This window comes from Juglans regia, chromosome 10 (assembly GCF_001411555.2).
Source record: "Juglans regia cultivar Chandler chromosome 10, Walnut 2.0, whole genome shotgun sequence".
Lineage (NCBI taxonomy): Eukaryota > Viridiplantae > Streptophyta > Magnoliopsida > Fagales > Juglandaceae > Juglans > Juglans regia.
In genome coordinates, this window is record NC_049910.1 from 6,443,492 (window position 1) to 6,471,390 (window position 27,899).

At 34.6% G+C, this 27,899-nt stretch overlaps 3 protein-coding genes and 1 non-coding gene across 4 annotated transcripts; 1 reads left to right on the top strand and 3 right to left on the bottom strand.

Moving 5' to 3' along the window:
- On the bottom strand, nt 1-1,409 carry LOC108996754. The gene is made up of 3 exons (XM_035694966.1): nt 1,156-1,409; nt 692-1,018; nt 1-564 (listed from the first exon to the last, which is right to left on the bottom strand). Exons 1-3 carry the CDS (start codon nt 1,235-1,237, stop codon nt 410-412), a joined length of 564 nt encoding a protein of 187 aa, XP_035550859.1. The 5' UTR covers nt 1,238-1,409; the 3' UTR covers nt 1-409.
- A 10,484-nt stretch (nt 1,410-11,893) lies between these two features.
- On the bottom strand, nt 11,894-13,237 carry LOC108996744. The gene is made up of 3 exons (XM_018972765.2): nt 12,985-13,237; nt 12,521-12,847; nt 11,894-12,393 (listed from the first exon to the last, which is right to left on the bottom strand). The coding sequence occupies exons 1-3, from the start codon at nt 13,064-13,066 to the stop codon at nt 12,239-12,241; spliced, it is 564 nt and encodes a 187-aa protein (XP_018828310.2). The 5' UTR covers nt 13,067-13,237; the 3' UTR covers nt 11,894-12,238.
- Nucleotides 13,238-18,239: 5,002 nt separating this feature from the next.
- LOC108996753 (putative pentatricopeptide repeat-containing protein At1g68930) lies at nt 18,240-18,800 on the top strand. The gene has a single exon (XM_018972771.2). It carries the CDS (start codon nt 18,240-18,242, stop codon nt 18,798-18,800), a length of 561 nt encoding a protein of 186 aa, XP_018828316.2.
- A 4,049-nt stretch (nt 18,801-22,849) lies between these two features.
- On the bottom strand, nt 22,850-22,921 carry TRNAC-GCA. Its single transcript has one exon. It is a non-coding gene; the product is annotated as a tRNA-Cys (tRNA).
- Nucleotides 22,922-27,899: the final 4,978 nt, after the last annotated feature.

Below are 27,899 nucleotides of genomic sequence, written 5' to 3' on the forward strand. Positions count from 1 at the left end.
TATTGACAAACCTTTTTTTAATTTCTTTATTTCCAAACCATACAATAAATCACACAAAGGCCGTGAAATATGGAAACCACACACAATTATAATCTTCTACGTATAATAGTATATTAATTGTAATTAAATGCCTAATCAACCTACAAACGACGAGTATTATATATGACTGTATGAGCAGGCCTTACGTACGTACACACCGGCCTAGCTTATTGATTTGAAGAGCACGTACACCCATTAAGCTGGATCGTAACTAAATGCACACGCCATATTAAAATGATGGTGCAAGCTAGCTACTGATCATCCCTTGGCGTACTGACTTCATTATTCATGCATGTCACGCACCTAAAATATAATATACTCTGTAATATTGCATGCATATACTATATATATATTGTTATAAATTTTTCCTCTAGAGTGGAGCAAGTGCTGGTGCAACTATTGGTGCAATTGTGAACTTGGCAGATTTCACGGGTCCTGGTGCAACAAAACCAGAGCTCCGGAACTCGGACATCCCTCTCCTTGGATTATTTGTTTGTACTTCACATAATTTGGGAAGAAACACACCTACGCAGTACCCAAAATAAGAAAGAAACTCATGTTAATAAATTCCTACATATGATTAAGCTGGTAGCGATAATATTGCTTATTAGCTTCGCTGGAAAATATAATTAATTTGATCTTAATTAATTACCTTCACCAGCAGCAAGATTGAAGTATAGATCAACAACGTTAGGGCAGCTCTCGTAGCACTGAGGTGAGCAAAGCTTTTCGGTGAAGCGAGACTCTAAGAGAGAATCCGATGAGATTCCAAGTGTTTTTCGGTCAAGCCCACAGGCTTTGATGCACTGTTCAGTCTCGATCAAGTCATTCAATTTGTCGGCGTCAATTTCCGATGCACGGCATGTGTATGCTTCCTCTCCGCTCCTTTTCACATGCTTCTCAAGCACGCAACGCTTGCCTGAGGATGACACCGCGAACGCACATGTTTCCTGGTCTAGATGCTCACATGTTATTCCTCCTGCATGCAAATTACGTACCCATGACCAGCATAATTAACTTCAAATTAGAATGAAAGAAATCATGCCTAAATCCAATCTTTGTAGCCGCGTTAAGAAAAATATCATGAGTGCCCATATATGTATATATTATGCGTACCTAGCGTGCCTTGCACAGAGAAGGCAATCACAAGAGCCAGGATCGCCAGGGTACTCTTCAAGCTAATAGTAGAGGCCGCCATGGCACAGTTGATCTGTTGAAAAAGTAGATACCGGCGGAGGCCTGAAATAAATATATAGCTCGATCGTTTTTGTAAATTAAGGTAGTACTGGCCAACTACCGTAGAGAACTTGTGCTAATTCTCTAACGTACGAGCTAGCTAGCTGGAATGCTGCGTTAGAAACTTCCTGGATAGTTAGGAGCATATTTATATATAATCTCTTCAATGAATATCGCGCGCAAGTACTGTACATGATTTGGAAAAGGGGAAGGCCGGGGGCCGCGAGGAACAGGCCCAGGAGGAATTCTCAACATAAAAGAAATAAATTAGGTCGCAATTATATTGAACCTTACTTTAGATGTTAGTGCAAGTTCTAGTCGGTGGTGTGACCCTAAAGATGGCCGCTGATCCCGATCAAATCAGGTCTCCGCAATTTGTAAATGACATACCCCACATGCAGAAGATGTCTGTTAACTGGTCAATGCATGACTCCCGCTATCAGTGGCGGATCCATGCATGTTTGGTTTGCATGCATGCAGTAGCATCCATGCATGCCACAGTGCATGCATTTGAAGACATATATGCAAGATCCGCAAATTAAAGAGCTAGCTTTTCTAAATTTTGTTCTCTTGATCTGCATCGCAAGTCGATCATGCAAATCGATTATTGGAGTTGATCAAATTTTCTACAATTTACAATTTATAACTCAAAGACTATTATCTACAATATGGAAAGATACTAGGCATAATATGCTGTCGTACTGGGCAATATATATATATGGACCTCAATATTTATCGTAACGGTATCTACATATTATATAGTGTTATTCGAATTGTTAAAAAAATATTTGAATAAAACAATTATAGAATATTTTAATCTATTCATTGGACTAAAAACTTTTCAATTCCTGGTAGGGATGTGTACCTTTCTTTAGATCAATAGGGCATTTAAGCTCCTAATTAATTAGAGCTGAATTAGGCCGTGAGTAGGTCGATCGATAGAGAGAGCCGTGTAGGACACAAATTATTGCATAAGGAAATTTCAAATGCTAGAGCTACAAGATGCTAGTTTACATCCAGTCTACTACATAAAGTTACGTCAATTTATAAATTTATTTTTATAAAATATTTTTATGACTAAAATATTTTTTTTCTATGCTATTCATAAGGTAGTGGGTCAAGTGACACATTAATTTGAACATGGATTTATATTCCCATAAACTCATGTTTAAATTATAGGATTTAAAATAGAGAGATTTGTAAAGTGTACATATAAGATTTATTGAGTATCTAATCATGTTTGATAGATTCACTCTTATAAATAATATAAAATTATTCACTTTATCATGTGTAGCTCTTTATAATAAGTCTTAATTAGTTTCAAGCAAGAAATGAATGCAAGAAAGGAGTGTCTTTTCTTGTCTCTCAATGACATATATAAGACTGGCCAACTTTAAAAAATTTGATAATAATTTAATATAGAAAACTTTTATATATCTGTTTCCTTCAACAAAGAATTAAAGAAAAAAAAATAAAGAGATTGTAAAATTATCACTCGTTCTAAAATTAAAAGATTATAGAGTTAAGATTTGAAATCATAACATTTACTTTGATATGATTATGTGAATTACTATTTATTTTAAAAGTTTAAGTCGATGAAAAGTGATAAATTTAATTATTTATATATTATTCTTAACGTGGCTGCAGGGTCTATTAATTAATAAGTAAATTATAGTGTTCTATGTACGTACGTACTCAATTCGATTTTTCATTCCGTTAATTGCGGGACAAAGCATATAAATGATGTCTTATTGGGGGGCATGAATAACGGCACGGAATTAGTCGTAAATAGACTAGACTTGTTTTTTATAGGATTTCAAACTTCGGCAGTTCCCACTATCATGGGATGAAATTACGTCGGTCATTATGCTCATCCTTCTACGTGATTTTAAAGAGAAATGATAGTTACAATTGTAATGAATATATACGTAAATATTACATAATTATTTTGAAAAAAATTAATAAATAAATATGAAATCGATATAAAAAAAATTAATTTTTTAATAATAGATCTCTCTTTTTCAAAACGAGAACATGACGGTTACACACTTTACGTATGATTGTATATAACATTACTTAAAAATTAAATTTTTTTTTTATGTGGAACTTGTATTTACTCTTTTTTTTAAAAGAATTGTACGGTGCTTGTACACTCACGACCGCAAATATCATTTATCAAATTATTAAGTGGTTGAATCAAATTGCTAGTTGAGAAACGCTTAGTAACTTTAGTTCACATAGATATTTCATAAAGGGTGATGCTATGTGCACCGGCCGATGAAGTGCACTTGTGTGTTTTTGTTTTTAAATTAGGTGTACGAGTTCTTGGTCTCCCGACATTTTCCTTTCATAAAATTACATTATTAATGTGACTTTGTTAGGAACCCAATGAAAAGAACAGTAATATAAATAGTAAAAGAAGAATCAAGAACAAGAGAGATGAAGATAATGGCTAAGCCTTGGGGTATTCGAGGTCCATAATTCTTCCCAAATGAAATTAACAAACTGTTTCAGCCAAATATTCTCGATCCCCACAATGATTCCCTCATCTCCCTTATATACTAGAAGATGATCTAATTCAGTACAATCAACTAAGGCCATGGGCCGAATTCTAACTAAACATTAACTAGGCCAATGGACCACTAAACCACTTTTTATTCATTGAGCCCAGCCCACTTAATGGGATTCACAACAAATTCTCTCCATTTAAAGAACCTTGTCCTCAAGGTTCATTTTCACTAAACAACTTATATCAAATGCGGTTGTGTGTTCTGTGGCACCAATTATAAGTTCGGAAGCTCGAAAGAATTGTGAACACATGTCTGACTTGTTAGCTTTGCCTTTCCCTAGCATTCTTGCACAATCATAATAGCAAGGCTTAATTTGGTGAGTGAGATGATCAACCAAAAGATTTTGAGGCTTCCAATCCTGAAGGCCAACTCCAGTACCCGTGTGTATATAAGCCAGCTTGCACAAAATCTGAAAGGTAACTCCCCTTGCATGACATATGTAGCTTATATTCGCACCAGATTTACCAATTACAGAATCGACATATAATAGAGGACTTTGCATGTCTTGCATAACCTTCGTATCCACTGGTTGTTATGGCCACCCAATTGATGAACGAAGCCCCACAAAAGCATCACTTCCATACGTAGGAGGCCCCTGATGATGCTTGCTGTCCGCATGAAGTATTTCAGCAGGATGGTAATAATTTTGATTATGACGTGGAGATTGCTGTATATATTGAGTATTAGGAGTAAAACCAGGTCCTGCACCATCACTAATTGGAAAACCTTGAGTAGGTGGGCCCTAGGATTGGTGTGGAGGAACCTCCTGATTAGCTCAGACATTTAGCAGTTTCATTTGAGTTTCAAAGACCCCAACAATACTACAGTCAACCAAGAACTTCCTAAGATGATTCAAAATCAGTTCTATTGCTTTGTGCACACCAGAGGGTTCCCCTTGTATCTCAATTGACTCTTTATCATTTATCCACTGGGCAGTTGATAGAGTTGATGTGAACTTTCCAATGTTCCATAGTCCCATGTCAAGCTAATTTGCAAAATAGTATCTTGTACCAGGAATATCTGTTGTATTTGGTGTGCAACTTAGATCAAAAGCATCCAAAAATCCAAAAGGACCATAATCAATGCTGAGACCCTAAATACTCATATTGTTAGTATTTAGTACACCATGTGTAAAACCAACCCCCTGCCAGCTCGCACTCAAGGTAGCAGTACGCTCAGCAACCTCCACTGCCCAAGTTGCATACATGTTTAATGTTAGATCCACAACCGAATGATCCTTGTGGTGTGTGCCAAAGGATAAACTCTCACTTCTATTCATGTTTTCCATACGAGGAAAATGGTGCCTGATTACATAGTCAGCCAAGGCGTGAATGATTCCAAGGTCCTTTTTTCCTCTAGAGATATGTATTTGGTATAATCCAAAGAGTATGAAGGAATGAGCGACTCTGCAAACAATTGCCCCAGATTCTTCCTTCGGATTGTCACCATAAAACATGTCTCTTGTCACATGTTTTCCTGTTGTGACAAGACACAGGGCACGAGTCATTGAAATTCCTAGACCATGCCTTGCTTCACTGCAAAGGAATTCCCTGATGCTAATACAGAGAATTGCAACGCCATCTACAACCTGACTGTAAAGAGTCCTCCCCACCCCGTCAAACTGTAGTTCCCATCTTTCAGACCTTGAATTGATTAGCTCTCCAAGCGTTATTGCCCGACCATCATCTAGTTGTCCAAAAGCTCCAAGAAGTGATGCCTCGCCCAAGAATAGAGGCCCTAGGTCGTTCCATCCCATGAGTTTTTGAGAGGGAGTAATAACGCAATCAACACCAAGCTTGCTTAAGTAACTATAAAAAATCTCCTCAGACATATCATCGAACAGTTGCCAGGCCACACGAGCACACCCAACAGCCTTACCCACATGGTCCATTATCGTTCCACCCTTTCCCGTGCGTACACCCAACTCTAACTTTGGAAATTCCTCTGGTTTGTATCACCAGTACCACTCCCCTCTGGTTTAATCAGACCATGAAAAGCATCCCAAAATTCCACATACCTATGGACCATTCTCTCAAACACAGTTCTACTCCCACTTCGAATCTTTGAGCAAGTAGAAGCAAGAGATCCATCAAAGGTCTCCCGTCCTCTATCAAAAGGCTCTAACACACACCTTAGCAGCAATACATCAAACAAAAGATGAGCCAAAAAATTCTTACCCATTAATCTCTTCATATCGATAACTTCCATTCGATCAACTTCAGCTAGCATGTCTTCACCATCTTCACAAACAACCATGACTTTGGCAACCCCATTGAGATCCAACGGCTCAACGTGATTGTTGGAAACAGAGTTGCTTCCACCGACGAAAACGTAAGAGCCGTCAACCCCGTTGTTCTCTCTATGTAGATCCTGGTAGCTACCCTTTTTTCTCAACGTCACCTTTTGGAACGTCACCAACAGCACACACATCCACATCTGCGGTCATTGTTACAAAATGGAATGATGTTGAAAAGCCCTTTGAGTCATCCTCAGAAAGAGCCACCACAAACTCATCGACCTCCATCGCTGTTGCCTTTTCTTTTCCTTTCTCCACAATTACATCTTCATCCTTTGCTCCATTTTCGGCACCATCAGGAGTTACAACCATATCTACACCATTTTTTTTTACGATTCCATTTTCTTCTTGCACTATCAATGGTTGTGAATCATCAATTGAAGCCGTAACTACTTCTTTCTCTTCCACTAATTTTTTTTAGCCGAAGTCTTCGCCAATTGTGACATTTCCTCCAAGACACTCAACAACAAACTTAGATTCTTCTTCGTCCACCTGGTATTCAACAACTGCTGACCTTCGTTTCCTAACCTTTAATCTCACTAATTTTTCCATAACATCGTACTGATTAGTAATATTGTTCTGCGTTTCCACCCAATGAAGCATCATATCTATCAAGTTGTTAAAACTGTTATTAAACCCCTAAAGACTCTTGTCATTAGCGTCTACCGTTTCCACCCAATGAAGCATCATATCTATCAAGTTGTTAAAACTGTTATTAAACCCCTAAAGACTCTTGTCATTAGCGTCTACCCGCAGCTGTAAGGCCTCTGGTTGCTGCTCGAAAAATAGTTCATCCTCCATGGATCGTTATCTCTAAATACCAATTGTTAGGAACCTAATGAAAAGAACATTAATATAAACATTAAAAAAAGAATCAAGAATAAGAGAGATAAAAATAATGGCTACGCCTTGGGGTATTCGAGTCCCCAATTCCTCCAAAATGAAATTAACATACTATTTCAGCCAAATATTCTCGATCCCCACAACGATTCCCTCCTCTCCCGTATATACTAGAAGATGATCTAATTCAGTATAGTCAACTAAGGCCATGGGCCGAATTCTAACTAAACATTAACTAGGCCCATGGACCACTAAACCACTTTTTATTCATTGGGCCCAGCCCACTTAATGGGATTCACAACAGACTTGTTGAAATACATTTAATTATAATTTTTCTTTTCGGTAAAATAGATTTAATGTATTATATTTAATTACATCAATTTGTGCATTTTAATTTTATAAAATTTCTTTATAGACATAACATTTCTTTTGATTTTAATATGTTCACGCCCATATGAGCATTTTTCTCAAGTCTAACGTTTAAAATGGGTAAATTTCGTATAAATATTTTTAAAAAAATAAGATTATTATTATTATTATTATTATTATTTTATTTTTTATAAAAGGTTGAGTATTTTCCCAATGAATTTTACTTTTCTTCGAAAGACTAATTATAAGGACAATTATGTATATATACATCTTGGATTTGCAAAACATGTTCCTCAACTGAAAAATTACATACGGACGTACGTAACATGCGGCACTGCATGATTAATGTTGAAAAAAAAAAAACCGAGCACCCGTGACAATATTGGACATCTTTTTTCCCCATGAAGTATGAAGAAGATGCAATTTAAATTGTGCAATGGCACACCAGTACTGGCAGAGTCGCCATAAGATAGCTAGCGACCGACATGCATGCTTCGACAAGATCTACTACACTAGCCATATGAATCTGCATATATATATATATATATAATATAGACAGTACCTCACTTGATGCACTGCTTTCCCATGGTTCGTTCATCATGTAATGTTTCGTAGGTACCCTGCTGTTCGCAGATGATCAATACAAAATAAAGACACAAAATAGCAGCATATATATTGGTTGACAAAGCCGCTTTGGAGCGGTCTGGCTGTTTTTATTAGAGAAGCAGCCCTCCTATTATTAGTTGCCACATCAGATATCTCACCAAATAGAGAATAGATGCACCCACAGCAAATCACAAACCTAGGTAACCAGATCCCCTCCCTTCCGCCTCGATTCGATTCCAAACTCACCATTGCACACCGACGTGGATTTTTTTGTTTTTCAATCATTGTGCATCATCGTTGTTTTTCTTCTCTTCCCATTTGAATTTCGCCTACATCCCGCGAAACCCACCCTCCTCCCAGCTTTTTTCTTTAGGCGAACAGTTAAAAAAGGTTTACCGCAAGTTGTTACCAAAGTTCTTCATTTCCTGGCGAGTCGTCTGTTGTTTCCTTTTGGGTTCCCAAAGAAACTGTGTCTGCTCTCTGAGGTTTCGCCGTGAAACTGCTCAGAAAGGGAGGAATGTTCTTAGGCGTCCGCCTCAAGAAAAATTATGCAAAGCTCAATCCGTAAAAATTCCCCAGCTTCCAAAAAAAAAAGAAAAAGAAGAAGACTGTATTTTGGAGAGGAAGTTAACATCCTTTTTATCCTAGTTTTTCGGGGGGCTTCAGAAAAAGCAAAGGTTTCGTTTTCAGAACTTCTTTTTTTTTGAAGCTCCTTGAAGAGTCTCTGGCTGCATATCTTTGATTTTAATGCTTCAGAAGGAGAGGTAGGGGGAGGGGCTTGATCTTGCTTCGGCGAGGAGAGGCACTGCAATTGTTGAAATTCACCAACTGGGTCTCTGTTCACTTTCTGGGTATCGCTTTCTTGTACATCTACGGAAACCCATATGCTCCTTCTCCTCCTCAGAGTATGGCTGAAGATTCTTCCAAATCCATATACGATTTTACGGCCAAGGTACTGGGTTTTGTTAATCTCTTTTTGGTATCTCAGAAACTGAGGAAAAGAGAAGGATAAATTCAAGTTCACTGATTTGAATGTTTTTGAGTAACAAAAACTGAAAATAATTTGTACTTTACTGTAAGTGAACAAAGAGTTTTTGTGCGAGAGGGGCTGTGGATGGCGAGGAATCAGGTGAAGTGCGGTCACACCATCACTAAGTTGTGAAGCCTACATGGCAACCAATTATTTGAGGGCTGTTATTTGTAGGTTATCAGCCCAACCGGTCCTAAGGTTTTCTCATTGGTTGAACTGTCACATGCATGCTAGCTCAAGGAAATTAAGAACCGAGAACTAGTACTATGATTGATGCATGGCTTTTGTCATTGATCATGATCATGAAGTCATTTCATGCATGTGATCAACAGTTACTCGTGAAGAAATTATATACGTGCCATATATATTATATATATATGCCATATATATATATATATAGGTTTTAATGGTATATTAATGTTGTTCATGAAAGGATTATGAGAGGAGAATATCAGCCGGAATCCATGAGAAGCATGAAATAATTACTTAAACAAGATTTTGACCTACCACTATGACTAGATCGAGTCCCAATCGATCATTGGCTGATCATGACCAGCACATGATTATGATCTATAAATTAGTCGAAGAGAAATAATATTTGCAGTCATGGATTGCGTAAGTGCCGTGCATTCCTTTTAAAAAAAATTGAGTTAATATGAGACCCACATAAAAAAAAAGGACTTTTTAATAGTGGACCTGCTCTTTTTTAAAAAGAATACATGACATTTGCACAATCCATAACTGTATCTAACATTATTCATGAGTACTATAGTATATTAATACAAGCACATGAAAGAATATTAACAGTCAGATTATGCATGATTAAACTAATTGATGAATCAACATATAGAGAGATCTAGAGTACTGTGTTGGATTTTAAATAAAATTTGATAACACCTAGATCTCTTGTCAAACCCATGTAGAAATATAATAAAAGTGCATACCGGTAGTCATTGGATAGAAGAGCGCAGCGGTATGATCTTCCACGTCCAATATTCATTTTCTAAAAAAAAACTCGCAATGATGGGATGTGTAGAGTAGAAAGTGAATCTGAAATGGGGACCATGACCTTATATAACACCCAGAATTCTAGTTTTTCCCATCATAAAACAATGGAATTATATAGATCTTTAATGAGTCTCTATACATGAATTGGGCTCCTACCATTTTACGCTCAAAACCTGACCAAAATCACAGGCTTCCAGAGATGTGTTGGCCCAATTATGTCACTTTATTGTTCACATTTATTGGGCCTTACAAATATTATCCAAACATATTAGACAATTATACAATGTGGAATTCATAATCTATATAGGTCCATTAATTTAAATAATACTAACAATCTCCCACTTGAACCACATAGATTTCTGAAAAGAAAAAAGTTAAATGCAGTCAGCGTGCGTAACTGCGGGGGAAGCGCTACTAATGTGAAACATGTGAAACACACCGTTTTGTGGGGTTTGCAGAACGTTTCGTTTCATTTGAGTTCATTTCTCCCCCACGACAACAAACAATTATTCCAGACCCTTCGAACTCTCCCTCCCTCCCTCAGTTTCACCTTCCCCCGCCCCCTCCCCCCTCTCTGCGTTTCTTCTGAAGCCTCCCCTCCCTCCCTCCCTCAAAGCCTCCCTCCCTTCGTCCGCAAACAGTCCTTGACACGAAGCTCTCCCTCCCTTCGTATTCATCTTCTTATTCCCACGAAGCCTCCCTTCATCTTCACCGTTTACCCTTCCTCAGGTATAGAGAAGCAGTAGAGGTTTTAAGAGAAATGAGGTCAGAAGGTTTAGTTATGGATCAATTTACTTTTGGTAGTGTCTTGATGGCTTGTGGGGGTCTTCTGGCTCTGGAAGAAGGGAAGCAGATTCATGTTTATATATTTTTGGTAGTGTCTTGATTTTGCTGTAATTTTATTGTCAAGATGTAGAGAAGGATGCGGATGCAGAGAGGGACGTAATTAGTATATAATTTAATCCAAACAAAAAAAAATTATTATTGTAAATCATTATAATTAATTACTAGGAATAACATAATTATTATAATTATTTAATTGTTTGATCAGCTTTCTTTTTCTAAAAAATAAAACTCAAAATTAGTAAAATCATGTATCGAATAACCTTTAGATCAAACAATATTTCACATGCATGAAGGCTAGGAGTACTAGTAATGCTCTATATAGTTATGGAGTGTGTTATAAGTATTGCGTAATCTTTTCGAAAAAGATTGGACTCCACTATTAAAAAATTAATTTTTTTCATATTAATCCTATATTTATTCACTATTTATAAAGGGATTGTGCAGTATTTATACAGTCCACAACTATAAATATCATTTCTCTTAATATAAATGGACGGAGAGGTCAAAGTGCTTGTATTGGAAATTAGGCGTTTGAACTAAAGCTAATATTATATATATATATATATATATATATTTAATTTATTGCCTTATTTTTTTTCCTAAAATAGATTTGTTTTCATTAATTAATTTGATTAATGAAGTATAATAACTAAAGTAATACTCTAGCTTTAGATTACTTCATATTGATGATCAGTCGATCATGATTAGCCAGTTTCAATAAAAATCAATTGGATTAATTTTCCCAATTATCCCTCATATAATATCGTGGAATGATCATGAAGCTGCCGCGCGTCTATATATGGAGGAAGAAGACGTACGTGTTTCTCCTAATTATTTCCATTTAATATCAGACGGAGTACGAACTGTAATATTCATGTAATTATATATGAGATCGTATATATCTCATTATATGTGGATCATCATCATCATCATCATGACGGACCGGAAATCAATAAATTTATGGACAAGATAAATCATTACTATATATTGACAAACCATTTTTTAATTTCTTTATTTCCAAACCATATAATAAATCACACAAAGGCCGTGAAATATTGAAACCACACACAATTATAATCTTCTACGTATAATAGTATATTAATTGTAATTAAATGCCTAATCAACCTACAAACGACGAGTATTATATATGACTGTATGAGCAGGCCTTACGTACGTACACACCGGCCTAGCTTATTGATTTGAAGAGCACGTACACCCATTAAGCTGGCTCGTAACTAAATGCACACGCCATATTAAAATGGTGGTGCAAGCTAGCTACTGATCATCCCTTGGCGTACTGACTTCATTATTCATGCATGTCACGCACCTAAAACATAATATATATACTCTGTAATATTGCATGCATATACTATATATATATTGTTATAAATTTTTCCTCTAGAGTGGAGCAAGTGCTGGTGCAACTATTGGTGCAATTGTGAACTTGGCAGATTTCACGGGTCCTGGTGCAACAAAACCAGAGCTCCGGAACTCGGACATCCCTCTCCTTGGATTATTTGTTTGTACTTCACATAATTTGGGAAGAAACACACCTACGCAGTACCCAAAATAAGAAAGAAACTCATGTTAATAAATTCCTACATATGATTAAGCTGGTAGCGATAATATTGCTTATTAGCTTCGCTGGAAAATATAATTAATTTGATCTTAATTAATTACCTTCACCAGCAGCAAGATTGAAGTATAGATCAACAACGTTAGGGCAGCTCTCGTAGCACTGAGGTGAGCAAAGCTTTTCGGTGAAGCGAGACTCTAAGAGAGAATCCGATGAGATTCCAAGTGTTTTTCGGTCAAGCCCACAGGCTTTGATGCACTGTTCAGTCTCGATCAAGTCATTCAATTTGTCGGCGTCAATTTCCGATGCACGGCATGTGTATGCTTCCTCTCCGCTCCTTTTCACATGCTTCTCAAGCACGCAACGCTTGCCTGAGGATGACACCGCGAACGCACATGTTTCCTGGTCTAGATGCTCACATGTTATTCCTCCTGCATGCAAATTACGTACCCATGACCAGCATAATTAACTTCAAATTAGAATGAAAGAAATCATGCATAAATCCAATCTTTGTAGCCGCGTTAAGAAAAATATCATGAGTGCCCATATATGTATATATTATACGTACCTAGCGTGCCTTGCACAAAGAAGGCAATCACAAGAGCCAGGATTGCCAGGGTACTCTTCAAGCTAATATTAGAGGCCGCCATGGCACAGTTGATCTGTTGAAAAAGTAGATACCGGCGGAGGCCTGAAATAAATATATAGCTCGATCGTTTTTGTAAATTAAGGTAGTACTGGCCAACTACCGTAGAGAACTTGTGCTAATTCTCTAACGTACGAGCTAGCTAGCTGGAATGCTGCGTTAGAAACTTCCTGGATAGTTAGGAGCATATTTATATATAATCTCTTCAATGAATATCGCGCGCAAGTACTGTACATGATTTGGAAAAGGGGAAGGCCCGGGGCCGCGTGGAACAGTCCCTGGTTGAATTTTCAACATAAAAGAAATAAATTAGGTTGCTATTATATTGAAGCTAATTACTTTAGATGTTAGTGCAAGTTCTAGTCGTTGGTGTGACCCTAAAGATGGCCGCTGATCCCGATCAAATTACGTCTCTGCAATTTGTAAATGACATACCCCACATGCAGAAGATGTCTGTTAGCTGGTCAACTTGCATGACTGCCGCTACCAGTGGCGGATCCATTAATGCTTGGTTTGTATGCATGCAGTAGAATCCATGCATGCCACGACACGTGCAATAAATGCATGCATTTGAAGACATATATGCAAGTTCCGCAAAAGATCAGCTAGCTTTAATTTTCTAAATTTTGTTCTCTTCTGCATCGCAAGAATATCATGCAAACTGATTATTGGAGTTGATCAAATTTTCTACAATTGATTATAACTGAAAGACTATGATCTACATTAATATGGAAAGATATGTATAATTATATGCTGTCGTGGACAATATATATGGACCTCAATATTTATCGTAACGGTATCTACATATTATATAGTGTTATTCGAATTGTTAAACAATATTTGAGTAAAACAATTATAGAATATTTTAATCTATTCATTGGGCTAAAAACTTTCAATTTCTGGTAGGGATGTGTACCTTTCTTTAGATAAATAGGGCCTTTAAGCTCCTAATTAATTAGAGCTGAATTAAGCCGTGAGTAGGTCGCGATCGATCAATAGATTAGAAAGCCGTGTAGGACACAAATTATTGCATAAAGAAATTTTAAATGCTAGAGCTGCTACGAGAAGTATGATCTAGTTTACATCTAATTTATCATATCAAACCACGTCAATTTATAAATTTATTTTTATGATCAAATCTTTTTACGGCTAAAGTATTTTTTTTTTTTATGCTATTCATAAGCTAGTGGGTCAAGTGACACATTAATTTTAACCTGGATTTATATTCCCAGAAACTCATGTTTAAATTATAGGATTTAAAATAGCTAGAGAGATTCATAATTAAGTGTGTACATATAAGATTTATTGAGTATCTAATCATGTTTGATAAATTCACTCTTATAAATAATATAAAATCATTCACTTTATGTGTAGCTCTTTATAAGCTTCTTATAAATTATTTTCAAGCAAGAAATGAATGCAAGAAATTGGAGTGTCTTTTCTTGTCTCTCAATGACATATATAATACTGGCCAATATTAAAAAATTTGATAATAATTTTTAAAAACTTGTATATATATATACATATATATATCTGTTTCCTTCAACAAAGAATTAAAGGAAAAAAAAATAAAGGGATTGTAAAATTATCACTTGTTCTAAAATTAAAAGATAATTATAGAGTTAAGATTTGAAATCATGACATTTACTTTGATATGATTATGTGAATTACTATTTATTTTAAAAGTTAAGTCCATGAAAAGTGATAAATTTAATTATTTATATATTATTCTTAACGTGGCTGCAGGGTCTATTAATTAATAAGTAAATTATAGTGTTCTATGTACGTACGTACGTACTCAATTCGATTTTTCATTCAGTTAATTGCGGGACAAATCATATAAATGATGTTTTATTGGGGGGCATGAATAACGGCACGGAATTAGTCGTAAATAGACTATACTTTTTTTATAGGATTTCAAACTTCGGCAGTTCCCATTATCGTGGATTCATGCATGGGATGAAATTACGTCGGGCATTATGCTCACCTTTCTATGTCATTTAAAAGGGAAATGATATTTATAATTGTAAATGTGTAAGCGCTATATAATTATTTAAAAAAATAATAATGAATACGATATCTACATAGAAAGAATTAATTTTTTAATAATAGATCTTATTTTTTTTCAAAGCGACTGCACGACACTTGCACACTTCATAATTATATGTAGCATTACTAAAAAATTAAATTTTTTTTTTCATATGAGTCTCTTATTTGCTCATTTTTTTCAAAAGAGTTGCGCGGCACTTACATATTCACGATTATAAATATCATTTATCTCAATAATTCCACATACAACCATGAAGTGTGTAATTTTTTAAGAGTGAAGTCCACGATTATAAATATCATTTATCTCAGTAATTATAAATATCATTTAAGAGTGAAGTCCACTATTAAAAAAAATAATTTTTTTCATGTAGATCTCATATTTTTTCAAAGCGATTACGCGACAATTACACAATTTACGATTTCAAATATATTTTCTCTTTTAAATAAGGTACACGACTTATTCTGTCTCCCAACATTTTCCTTTCATAAAATTAAATTATTAATGGGACTTGTTGAAATAAATTTAATTATAATTTTTCTTTTCCATAAAATAGATTTAATGTATTATATTTAAGTACATCAATTTATAAATCTTTTATAAAATCTCTTTATAGACCTAGTATTTCTTTTGATTTTTATATGTTCACGCCCATATCAACATTTTTTTCAACTATATTTTTTAATTCATTAATTTTAAGAAATATCTTGAGAAAAGTAAGAAAATTGAAAAAAAAAAAACTCATTTTCTTTTGTTTTAATAAAGTGATAATATAGATGCTGATTTTCACTTTTTTTATAATTAAAATTTAAAGAGGAGTTTTTCGTTTTTCCCCCCTCTTCAACCGAGGTGGATCTAAAGGAAGGTTATTCATCCGGCCCGAGTAGCTTGGGCTTAAGCCGAACATAGGGAAAAGAATCCTCTTCGTATGCACCATTTCATTAGTGGGGCCTCCATGCACGACGTAGGACGTGTTTCATATTGAGTGGCCCAAACAAATCAAAAGTTAAAAAAAGAGATGAGTGACCATAAACGTGAAAAAGCCTTCTTTTTAATTCGTTCGTACACCCTTATGACTTTCGCTCGTACGGTCTTGTCCGAGTGGAATTCGTTCGTGTTGAATGGGGTAACTCTCGTATAAATATTTTTAAGAAAATAAGATTTTATTATTATTATTGTTATTATTATTATTATTTTTATTTATTTATAAAAGGTTGAGTATTTTCCTAATGAATTTACTTTTCTTCTAAAGACTAATTATAGGGACAATTATGTATATATACATCTTGGATTTGCAAAACATGTTCCTCAACTGAAAAATTACTTGTGGAATATACGGACGTAACATGCGGCACTGCATGATTAATGTTGAAAAAAAAAAAAAAAACCAAACACCCGTGACAATATTATTGGACATTTTTTTTTTTCATGAAGTATGAAGAAGATGCAATTTAAATTGTACAATGGCACACCAGTACTGGCAGAATCGCCAGAAGATAGCTAGCGACCGACATGCATGCTTCGACAATATCTACTACACTAGCCATATGAATCTGCATATATATATATATATATAGACAGTACCTCACTTGATGCACTGCTTTCCCTTGGTTCGTTCATCATGTAATGTTTTGTAGGTGCCCTGCTGTTTGCAGATGAATACAAAATAAAGACACAAAATAGCAGCATATATATTGGTTGAACTGTCACATGCATGCTGCTAGCTCAAGGAAATTAAGAACCGACAACAAGTACTATGATTGATGCATGGCTTTTGTCATTGATCATGATCATGAAGTCATTTCATGCATGTGAACAGTTACTCGTACGTGAAGAAGTTATATACGTGCCATATATATATATAGGTTTTAATGGTATATTAATGTTATTAATGAAAGGATTATGAGAGGAGAATATCAGCCGGCATCCATGAGAAGCATGAAATAATTACTTAAACAAGATTTTGACCTACCACTATGACTGGATCGAGTCCCAATCGATCATTGGCTGATCATGACTAGCACATGATTATGATCTATTAATTGGTCGAAGAGAAATAATATTTGCAGTCATGGGTTGCGTAAGCACTGTGCATTCCATTTAAAAAAAATTGAGTAAATATGAGACCCACGTAAAAAAAAAAAAAAAGAACTTTTTAATAGTGGACCTTCTCTTTTTTAAAAGGAATACACGACTTTTACACAATCCATAATTGTATCTAACATTACTCATGAGTACTATAGTATATCAATACAAGCACATGAAAGAAAATTAACAGTCAGATTATGCATGGTTAAACTAATTGATGAATCAACATATAGAGAGATCTAGAGTACTGTGTTGGATTTTAAATAAAATTTGATAATACCTAGATCTCTTGTCAAACCCATGTAGAAATATAATAAAGAGTGCATAGCGGTAGCCATTGGATAGAAGAGCGCAGCGGTATGATCTTTCACGTCCAATATTCATTTTCTAAAAAAAAAACTCACAATGACAGGATGTGTAGAGTAGAAAGTGAATCTGGAATGAGGACCATGACCTTATAAAATACCCAGAATTCCAATTTTGCCCATCATAAAATAATGGAATTATATAGATCCTTAATTGGTCTCTACACATGAATTGGGCTCATACCACTTTATGCTCAAAACTTGACCAAAATCATAGGCTTCAAGAGATGTGTTGGCCCAGTTATGTCACTTTATTGTTCACATTTATTGGACCATATAAATATTATCCAAACTTTATATTAGGCAATTGTACAATGTGAAATTCCTAATCTATGTAGATCCATTAATTTAAATAATGCTAACAATCTCCCACTTGAACCACATAGATTTTCGAAAAGAAAAAAGCTAAATGTAGTCGGCGTGCGTAACTGTGGGGGAAGTGCTGCTGATGTGGAACATGTGAAACACACCGTTTTGTGGGGTTTGCAAAATGTGTCGTTTCGTTTGAGTTCATTTCTCTCCCACGACAATAAACAATTCTTCCAGACACTTCGAACTCTCCCTCCCTCCCTCAGTTTCGTCTTCCCTCCCTCTCTGTGTTTCTTCCCACTTAAGCCTCCCATGCCTCCCTCCTTCCCTCGAAACCTCCCTCCCTTCGTCTGCAAATAGTCCTTGACATGAAGCTCTCCCTCCCTTCATCTTCATCTTCTTCTTCCCACGAAGCTTTCCTTCGTCCTCGTCGTTTACCCTTCGTCATGTATAGAGAAGCAGTAAAGGTTTTAAGAGAAATGAGGTCAGAAGGTCTACTTATGGATCAATTTACTTTTGGTAGTGTCTTGACGGCTTGTGGGGGTCTTTTGGCTCTGTTAGAAGGGAAGCAGATTCATGCTTATATTATTAGGACTGATCATGAAAAAAATGTCTTTTTGGGTGGTGCTCTTGTTGACATGTATTGCAAGTGTAAAAGAATAAATTATGTAGTAGCAGTTTTCGTGAGAATAACCAGTAAGAATGTTGTATCATGGACTGCAATGCTTGTGAGTTATGGTAAAAATGGATACAGTGAAGAAGCTGTTAGGATTTTTTGTAATATGCAAAGAAAGGGGATTGCGCCGGATGATTTTACTCTGGGGAGTGTAATTAGCTCATGTGCACACTTCGCAAGCTTAGAATGGGAGTCAAAGAAGATAAAGATGCTTACCACCATAGTGAGAAGCTTGCGATTGCCTTTGGGTTAATTTTTATTCCTGCTGGCCTTTAGGTTGATTTTTATTCTTGCTAACCTTCCCACAATGTCACAAAGTACATTTCTAAGATTACCCAAAGAGAAATACTTGTAAGAGATTATGCCTGATTCCATTTATTTAAAGATGAAATATGTTCATGCGGTGATTTTTGTGATGGGGTTCCTTATTGCAAGATCTACCCACGAATAAGAGCAGGTCGAGAGACCCAACACTGAAGATCTTTAAATACAAACTTAAACAAGTATTTTTCAGACCCACGAGAGACCCAACAGAAATGTCGTATAGACTCTCTTCGGCCTCAACAATTCTTCTGCAGTTCTTCAGACCCATGAAGACGAAGACCCACTCTTTCTTCTCTTTTGGTCTATTTTCTATTTTTTTTATATACTAGCTGACGTGGATGCCGATTCCTCGAGTGTTACGCGTCCCAACCGTCCATAGAAGAATTTTTCTGAAAAATCAAACACTATAAACATTATGAGCTCAAACTACAATTGCCAGATTTTATGGATATCATCTCAAAACAATCTGGTTCACTGAATAATATTAGTATAGAATCATGGCAGTCATTGTCACATTTATCATGACAGGACCCATCCATGGTCACAAACACCAACATCATCAACAAAATAGATCAAGTACGGATGTGTAGCATGAAAATTTCATGTAATGTGATAATTTATCATGTTTAATTCCAACTGGTCCCTACATCATTCTTTCAAGCCTTATGTATTACCACAATTTTAAAGAAATGCAATCTTAAAGTCATCAATAAACCAAAACACGGTCGTAATAAGTGTCAAATAAATCAAGTACATAACAGACAAACTCTAATATGCTCCTTAAACACTTGGTGGCAAGCCCTTAGTGAGCGGATCCACAACATGAGAGTTGTACTAATGTACTCAATTGACACATGATGATTCTGAACCCTTTCTTTTAAGACAAGAAACTTTCTGTCAATGTGTTTAGATTTTAATGAACTCCTGTTGTTCTTAGAAAATAACTCAGCGACCTTATTATCACAATAAATCTTTAGTGGATTCTCAATACAATCCACGACTTGAAGACCAGTAATAAAATTTCGCAACCATATTGCTTGATTGGGTGCCTCATAGCAAGCAATAAACTCTGCTTCCATGGTAGAAGAAGCTATAAGCGTCTATTTGACATTTTTCCATGACACAGCTCCTCCAGCCAACATGAAAACATACCCTGAAGTGGATCTTCTACTATCGAGGCAACCAGCAAAATCAGAGTCTAAGAATCCAACAATCTTTCATTTCAAAGTGTTTCGAAAGAAATTTCTTGGTTTCCTGTAACAGGCCTATGTCACTACTTGCCAGTAGAATGTTATCGACATATAACACCAAAATTATAAATTTGCTCCCACTGATCTTATGTTAAATACATTGATCCACAATTTTTTTTCCTTAAAACCAAAAGAGAAAACTGTTCGATCAAACTTTCAATACGATTGGCGAGATGCCTGCTTTAAACCATAAATGGATTTCTTTAATTTGCAAACCAAATGACTCGATTATTTGTTCTCAAAGCCCTCTGATTGCATCATATATATCGTTCCTAAATGTCACCATTAAAAAAAAAAAAAGTTTTTACATCCATCTGATGAAGCTCAAAATCATAATGAGTTATAAGTGCCATAATGATTTTAAAAGAGTCTTTCAATGAAACTGGAGAGAAAGTCACTTTATAGTCAATGCCTTCCTTTTGAGTAAAGCTTTTTGCAAGATGTGCTTTATACCTTTCGACATTGCCTTTAGAGTCTTGCTTGGTTTTGAATACCCATTTACAACCAATTAGTTTAATACTGTCAAGTAATTTGACAAGGTCTTGAACGTCATTGGTCTTCATAAACTTTAGCTCATCTAGCATTGCACCTATCCACTTTTGGGAGTTAGCAATTTGTTTGGCTTGATTGTAAGAGATTGGATCATCTTCCAATCCTATATCAAACTAATGCTCTTAGAGATAAGCAATGTAATCATGTGAAATTGCTGATCTCTTCTCCTTATTTGATCTCTTTAATGACACTTCTTGTTGAAGCTGCTCAAGTTCTTCTGTATTAGTTAGAAGCAACTAAAAAATGATCTGATGATCCGCATCCGCATCCTGTACTAAGACATGTGTGACCATCTCATCACCCTCAGTATTTTTCAGAGGTATTTCAATATGTTCCTCCTCAAATACAATATTTCTGGGTTGTGAACTCCCACTATCTTGAATACCATCATTTTTGCAAAAGTAACAGGCAGAAACCTTATCATGCTCTTGCTGCACAATTGGTTGTGAATTCCTAGCATCCGCAGTTACCTTTATCATTTTTCTTTCTTTTCTTGGTGCCTTGATTTCCATGAGGGAAAACTTCCATGTGAGAACTTTCTGTCATTTCTTGTTTCAATCTCTCTTCCTCTTGCACACAATGAGCAATAAGCTCATTAAGAGTCTATTTCTCCCTTTGAGTATTATAATTAATTTTGAAATGATCAAATTGTGCAGGAAGAGAAATCAGAATGAGATTCAAAAGAATTTCATCAAAAAAAATTCAAACTTGTATAAGTTATATGTGTTTTTTAGGGGGCGATTGACAAAGTGTGTGGTATGTATGAGTATAAGTAATATGTGTTTTTTGCACGTGACTACATGAAAAGCAATAATCATATGTCATAAAATTGTATACAAAAAATACATGTCTATAAATCATCTTATAAGATAATTTTCCTTAGGATTTCTGTAGTTTGCTAGAGACAATTACAAAAAGAAAAGAAAATGTTGCTCATCAATGGCTCAGGCAGTCAGGCTCAAGATAAATTATAATCATCATGATTCATAAACTTCTAGATCCATGGATTTAGAACATTAACAACGAAGATGGAAGGAAATAAAATAGAGTTGTTCTTGTAAGTAAATAATAATAATGTACATCAGTACACTATACATGTTTAGATTAACATACCCGAAACTGTAAATCTACTATTACTGGTGGAGACTGCTTAAGGAGAAAATCAACCGGAAACTATGTCTATGCATTTGTGTTTTGGCTCTAGCGTTAGTGTTGTAGAGAATGAAAAAAAAAAAAACTTAAAGAGACGTTGTGCAGTAGAGAAAGAGAGAGGTATCGGTGATGGGTTGATGGATTGATTAATCGTGTAAATTGTAATTGTGAGAATAATCACATGCCAAAGGCTATGTAGCCTGTGTAATTTTCATTGTTAGAATTGTTCAAATTAAAATTGAGTTTAGTTAATACTTAGTCACATGTCAGATCACTAAAGTCTAGAGTTAGAGTGAGGGTGTTTCTGTTTTTGAGTATTGTAAACTCAAGAGTGTCAGGTGAAGTGAAAAGTTAGTTGTTAGAGTCTAGACTAAGGGTGTCAGGTGAAGTGAAAGGTTAGAGTGGAGGGGGGGACAATTTGAGTAAAAGTTTTGGAGGTCCGAGTATTGGGAGGGCAATTTCAATTATATAAACAAAAATTATAATTATTTATATACTATATTAATTTTTTTTTTTAAATCTGGGGGGCAACCTTGTATACAGTTCCGTCCCTGCATAGATAGATATTATATATATATATATATCATAGTTCATGTAACACCGTGATTTTTTTTTCTCTCTTTTTTGTTTTTTTGTTCTAAAGTTGCTTAAGAGAGGTGAATGGAACAGTAGAAATTCAGAATGATTCAAGGATGCAGTGTTTTTCATGCACCCAATGGTTCATGCTGATCTTCATGAATATTCTTGTAGAGACATACTATATAATTAACTTTGTATCGTGAATTGGAGGACATTAATTATATGGAGGTTGATAATATTCTATGATATATAAACCCTATATATATATATGCAGGATTGGGTCCCTGCAGAGAGGGGAATACTGCCCCTTTTGACCTCAGGAGTAGTCAGGATCACCCGGCCGGGCTTTCCATCTTCATCATCAGCTTCCAGCTTTGAATTAAAGATTCTGATCGAATGCCAACAAGGTTAAAAAGAAAAGACATAAAAAAAATAAGAATAATTGAGGGCCCAACCGGGTTCGAACCGGTGACCTCTTGATCTGCAGTCAAATGCTCTACCACTGAGCTATGGACCCATTTACATACTACTGAAGCCGGGTTTTAAATATAAAAGCCTTCGTACACCTCATCGACAATCACTTCGGCAACCTCGTCCCTATATTAATCTTTCTCTCATGTCTTTGGAAGGCCTATTATCACACATGCGTTCTTCGGCATATGATCTTATACGCATTCTAAATATTGGATTATGAAAGTCTCTTAGTAATTAGCAATTACCAACCAACAAGCTAGAGTAAAGCCTAATAAGTCATAATGATGTCTCATTAATTAGTTCTTTAATTTAGTCTCTTTGTAAATATTTATATTTATAGTGTTGTACATCGATCTATATCAGATGAATGACATTCCATGAGATGGCAATAAGGGGCTAAGGCGCAAGCTAGGCATTGTGCATGAGAATTCAGTAATTGAGATATCTCCAACACTAGTTTACTTCACCGTAGTCAATTTCAATGGCTCATTAATATAGCTATGAGAATAGCATTGGTTATGAGTGTTGCATGGGCTTCAACTTTGGAAGAAATTATATATATAGTTTTTAAATTATAAAAAAAGATGTGATGATCAGCTTATGGATGGAAAACAATATTAGATAGATGTGAGAGGAAACACATGATTATCTAACGAAGATTGATGGATCACATCTGTCCCCTCTACTTCAAATATCTTCCTGGTATTGTTCATGTTGTGGTACTTAATTTGCAAGACATTGATGTCGATGAAAATCTGCATGGAGACATGTGGTAAGCTGTCAAGTGTAAGTACAGTGCCCATCCTATATATACTCTGATAACAGTGCCCATAAAATAAGCATTAATTGTAAGGCATCAGTAGCAGACTTTCCATTTATATGTCCGATTAGTGGGTGGTTATAATACGGTAGTACCTTTTCTTGGTCCCAAGTGCATTTGGGCAGGGCAAGCCAGGTTGAGATCATGATGCTGGAGCCTGCTTACTTATAGGAAGGCAATTGGGTGGCTGTTTCATTTGACTTATTTGCTAGATAGATACTTCACTCTCCTATTGGATTGATTTGGAAGAGCATGAGATAAAAATTAGGGAACTCAGGGACATCGTCCTTTACCTTGAAGAATGTATGATCCTAATTAGCTAGTTCTATTAATAATCCTTTACATAACAGACTATTTATAGAGGAGTACTGCTGCATGTACCTCTTGTGTAATGGTAGAAGTCTCAAGTTTGTCGAGTGTAAAGTACATGGCCGGCTAGGATTCTTGAGAGTGGCTGCTATTCATGCATGCAAACATATTGAAAGTTAGTTTATGCCTAGATCCTGAACTCTCAATGAACTGACTAGCTAGGTACTGGCCTCTTTATCCTGGAATAGTTGAATTAAGGCACCTATCTAGTCTAAAAGAACGATTCAGATTAATTATTTGTGCTGCATTTACTGATCATGTGCTAAGCTGATTTATGTATACAGACGTTACACTACTGATGAATTGCTCCAATTTTGAAATGGGGAAAACATTGTGTTTGTGTCCAAAGATGTGTTTCAGTCCAAACAACTTGAAGCTAGTTTATCCTGGAATAGTTGAAAAATTTTGTTCATCAGTCATTATTTACTATTTTATACTCTATATTTTATGAAAAATATCTCTACATCCTATGGAAAAAAAAAGAAAGAAAATATAGATGTGTGAGTAATTAGTGACTGATGTATATCATTCATTTTTATAGAAAATCAAACCGTTAATATTTGAATACGTCTATAAAAAAACCCTTAATTAAATATAGATACGAATTAGATGAGCTGGAATGGGAGGCGAACTAGAGCTAGCCTGAGCCAAGATATATTTCATTCTTCTGTTACTATAATAAAAATAATTATTTATAATTAAAATGATTATTTATGACGATAATGTATATTCTTGTCATGAATAATCATGAATAATTAATTGACTATGTATAAATGATTTTTGTAGTGCATTATTGATATAACTTTATGTGATTACGAATTCTTCATCGATCATGAAATGTTTGCTAACTTTCAAAGTACCTAACATCTACCCCATTCTCCAGTCGTCATCGTTTAGGTATTTAAACATATTCTTGGTTGACATCAGGGTAATATTTTAATTACCTATGGGGAAAAACTGAAATAATTACAATATAATACTCTATATATAATGGGAAGTCAAAAAAAAAACAATTCTTCTAGATATTTGAGTACTTGTAAATTGAAATCACCTCTAGCTAATTTCAAACTACAAGAAAAAAAAAAAACATGATCTATGTCGGGACCACATTGTGATCTCAACTACATAAATATTAGTATTAAACTTGACTCTGATACCATGTCAAGAACTCAATCCTTTGTATTCAATAACGTGATTTTTACATTGATCAGAGTTGTCAAAATAAATAGATACAAAGAATAAATCTAAGGTAACGGCCTTGTTTGTTTTCCAAAAACATCTCATCTCATCTCACCTCATCATTACAACTTTCCCAAATCCCCACACAAAATAAAATAAACAATTCAACTTTTTCAAATTCCAAAACAACAATAATATTAAAAAATATATTCTAACAATATTTTATTCAACTTTTTAACTTTAATCTCAACTCATCTCATCTCATCTCTGAAAACAAACGAGCCCTAATTTAGTATGGTATGAATTTATAATTACAAAAGTAACGGCTAATTATCCTAAAATCATGTTGTTAAAAAATGGAGAAGATCTTGACTTGATTTATGAAAGTAATCTGTCAATATATATGTTGTATGATATAATATATATAGATATATATTGTTTTAATCTTTATATATACGTGGATTACACTAAAAAAAGATTATTTATTATTATTATTTACAACAAAATAACTATTTACGACTAGAGGAAACTCATTTTAATAGAAAATTATCATTTTTATTGTAAATAATAGCTACATATCAACATTTTTCTTATAGTGTGAATTTAAAATGTTGCTAGTTGAATATATATATCCATCATTATATATTCAATACCGGCAAAATGGTCATATATATATATATATATATATATATATAATGATAAACTTATAATCAGTCTACAACTGATCATCGATTATATTTAAACTCTATTTAGGATAAGAGCACTAGTACTAGTCATGCCAACTTAAAATTATTTTTCAATAACGTGTTACATGAATTACATTAGTTATTTTGAATAAATTGTAAAACACATGTAAAAAAAAATTATAAGTGCATCATTATCTTATATATAATATATTGGCAACTGGGCAATTGGGAGGGCGTCTTCGATTTTCTTGTGTTCTTGCTTCTTGGTCGGAAAGGACATGCATGTGTAATTAGTGCTTCATGTTTTGATCGAGTACTCTGTGGTTTTGTATCAAATGTTAAACAATATATATATATAGAGAGAGAGAGAGAGAGAGAGAGAGAGAGAGAGAGATGATCATATAGGTACAAATTAGAAAGAAAGAATATTATTGAAGGCGCAGCAGCTAGCAGCCACCATGCACTTTAACGACGGCGCCTAACTGATAAAACACATATATCCCAAATTCCCCAGCCTTTTGTCAGTCAAACACCCAGATCAAGTACTATTAATGCATCTGCATCATCCTGTGGCCGGTCGTCAAACTAAATTTGTTGACTAATCCGGGCGTCCACGATCCCAGTACTACTGATCGATCATGGGATCAAGAATTCAGAAAATTAAGGTAGCTGAAACATATAATATGATCGATGATCAGTTTGATCATTAACGTTTCTTTTTAATAGTGAAAATATTTCATGTCATGTTATTATTATAATTTTTTAAAATTTATATATAAAATATAATAAATAATTTAACCTTTTTAAATCTCAAAATAATAATAATAATAATAAATAATATTTTAATTTTTATCTAAAACTATCTTATTTGATCATCTCAGTATGATCAAAACTGCATCTAATTAATTATTTGCAGATTCAATAATATTAGTAAGTACTGAATTTATTTACTTTTAGGCTCGTTTGGATAGTGAGATGATTAGATAAGATGATTTTATATGAAAGTTAAAAATTGAATAAAATATTATTATAATATTATTATTATTTTAAAATTTAAAAAAATTAAATTATTCATTACATATATTTTATATAAAAATTTAAAAAATTTATAATAAAATAATGAGATAGATAATAATTCTTGATACAGCGAGTTTAGTCCAACGTCGTTAATTGAATTAGCTACTTCAATCGCATTACAAAAAAACAATACACTTTGGACAATGAGTACTACTGTCGTGTGATCAGTGCATGCTTCAAAATTCCCGTACCACATGAAGAGATAAATTAAAAGAGATCTAGCAATAATTATATTATCAATCATGTTTTGCTTAGTTTGATATTGATCATCTGGTCTTTTCCAACGTCAGACTTCATATTGATGATGATGCTAATTATATATATATATATATATATATATATATATATATGCTGATCATCATGTCATGTTTTATTAATTTGAAAAAAATATGGGATAGCAGTACTTCATGTTTATTTATTTCAACCTATTTGCATTGCATTGTTAAGGACTTAAATACTACTGCCTCCACACTGATCTTTAGCAATATGGGATTGGATGATGTTGATGATGATATCAATCAAATGTCATGCATGCATGTATCATGAAATATAGATAAAACAAATTAATTAGCTAGGAGGGTGCTAGCTAGTCAAAGTCTTTGATCTACTGATCATTTCTCATACGGCTAGCTAGCCTGCAGGCATGCTCAACGCGTTGCAAGAATATCATGTTCAATCTTATCTTATGTATAATCTCCTACTAATTCTTACTTTATTTTCCAGCAATAAAATTAAGCCCAAATTATAGGCCGGCAATGACCTATTTATATGTTGACGTACTACTACATGCACCTAGCTCTTATAGTTTTGACCTGATATATTATATAATTATCATCATGATGATCACATGTTTCATTATGCATGCATGGACTACAAATTATGCTTGACTT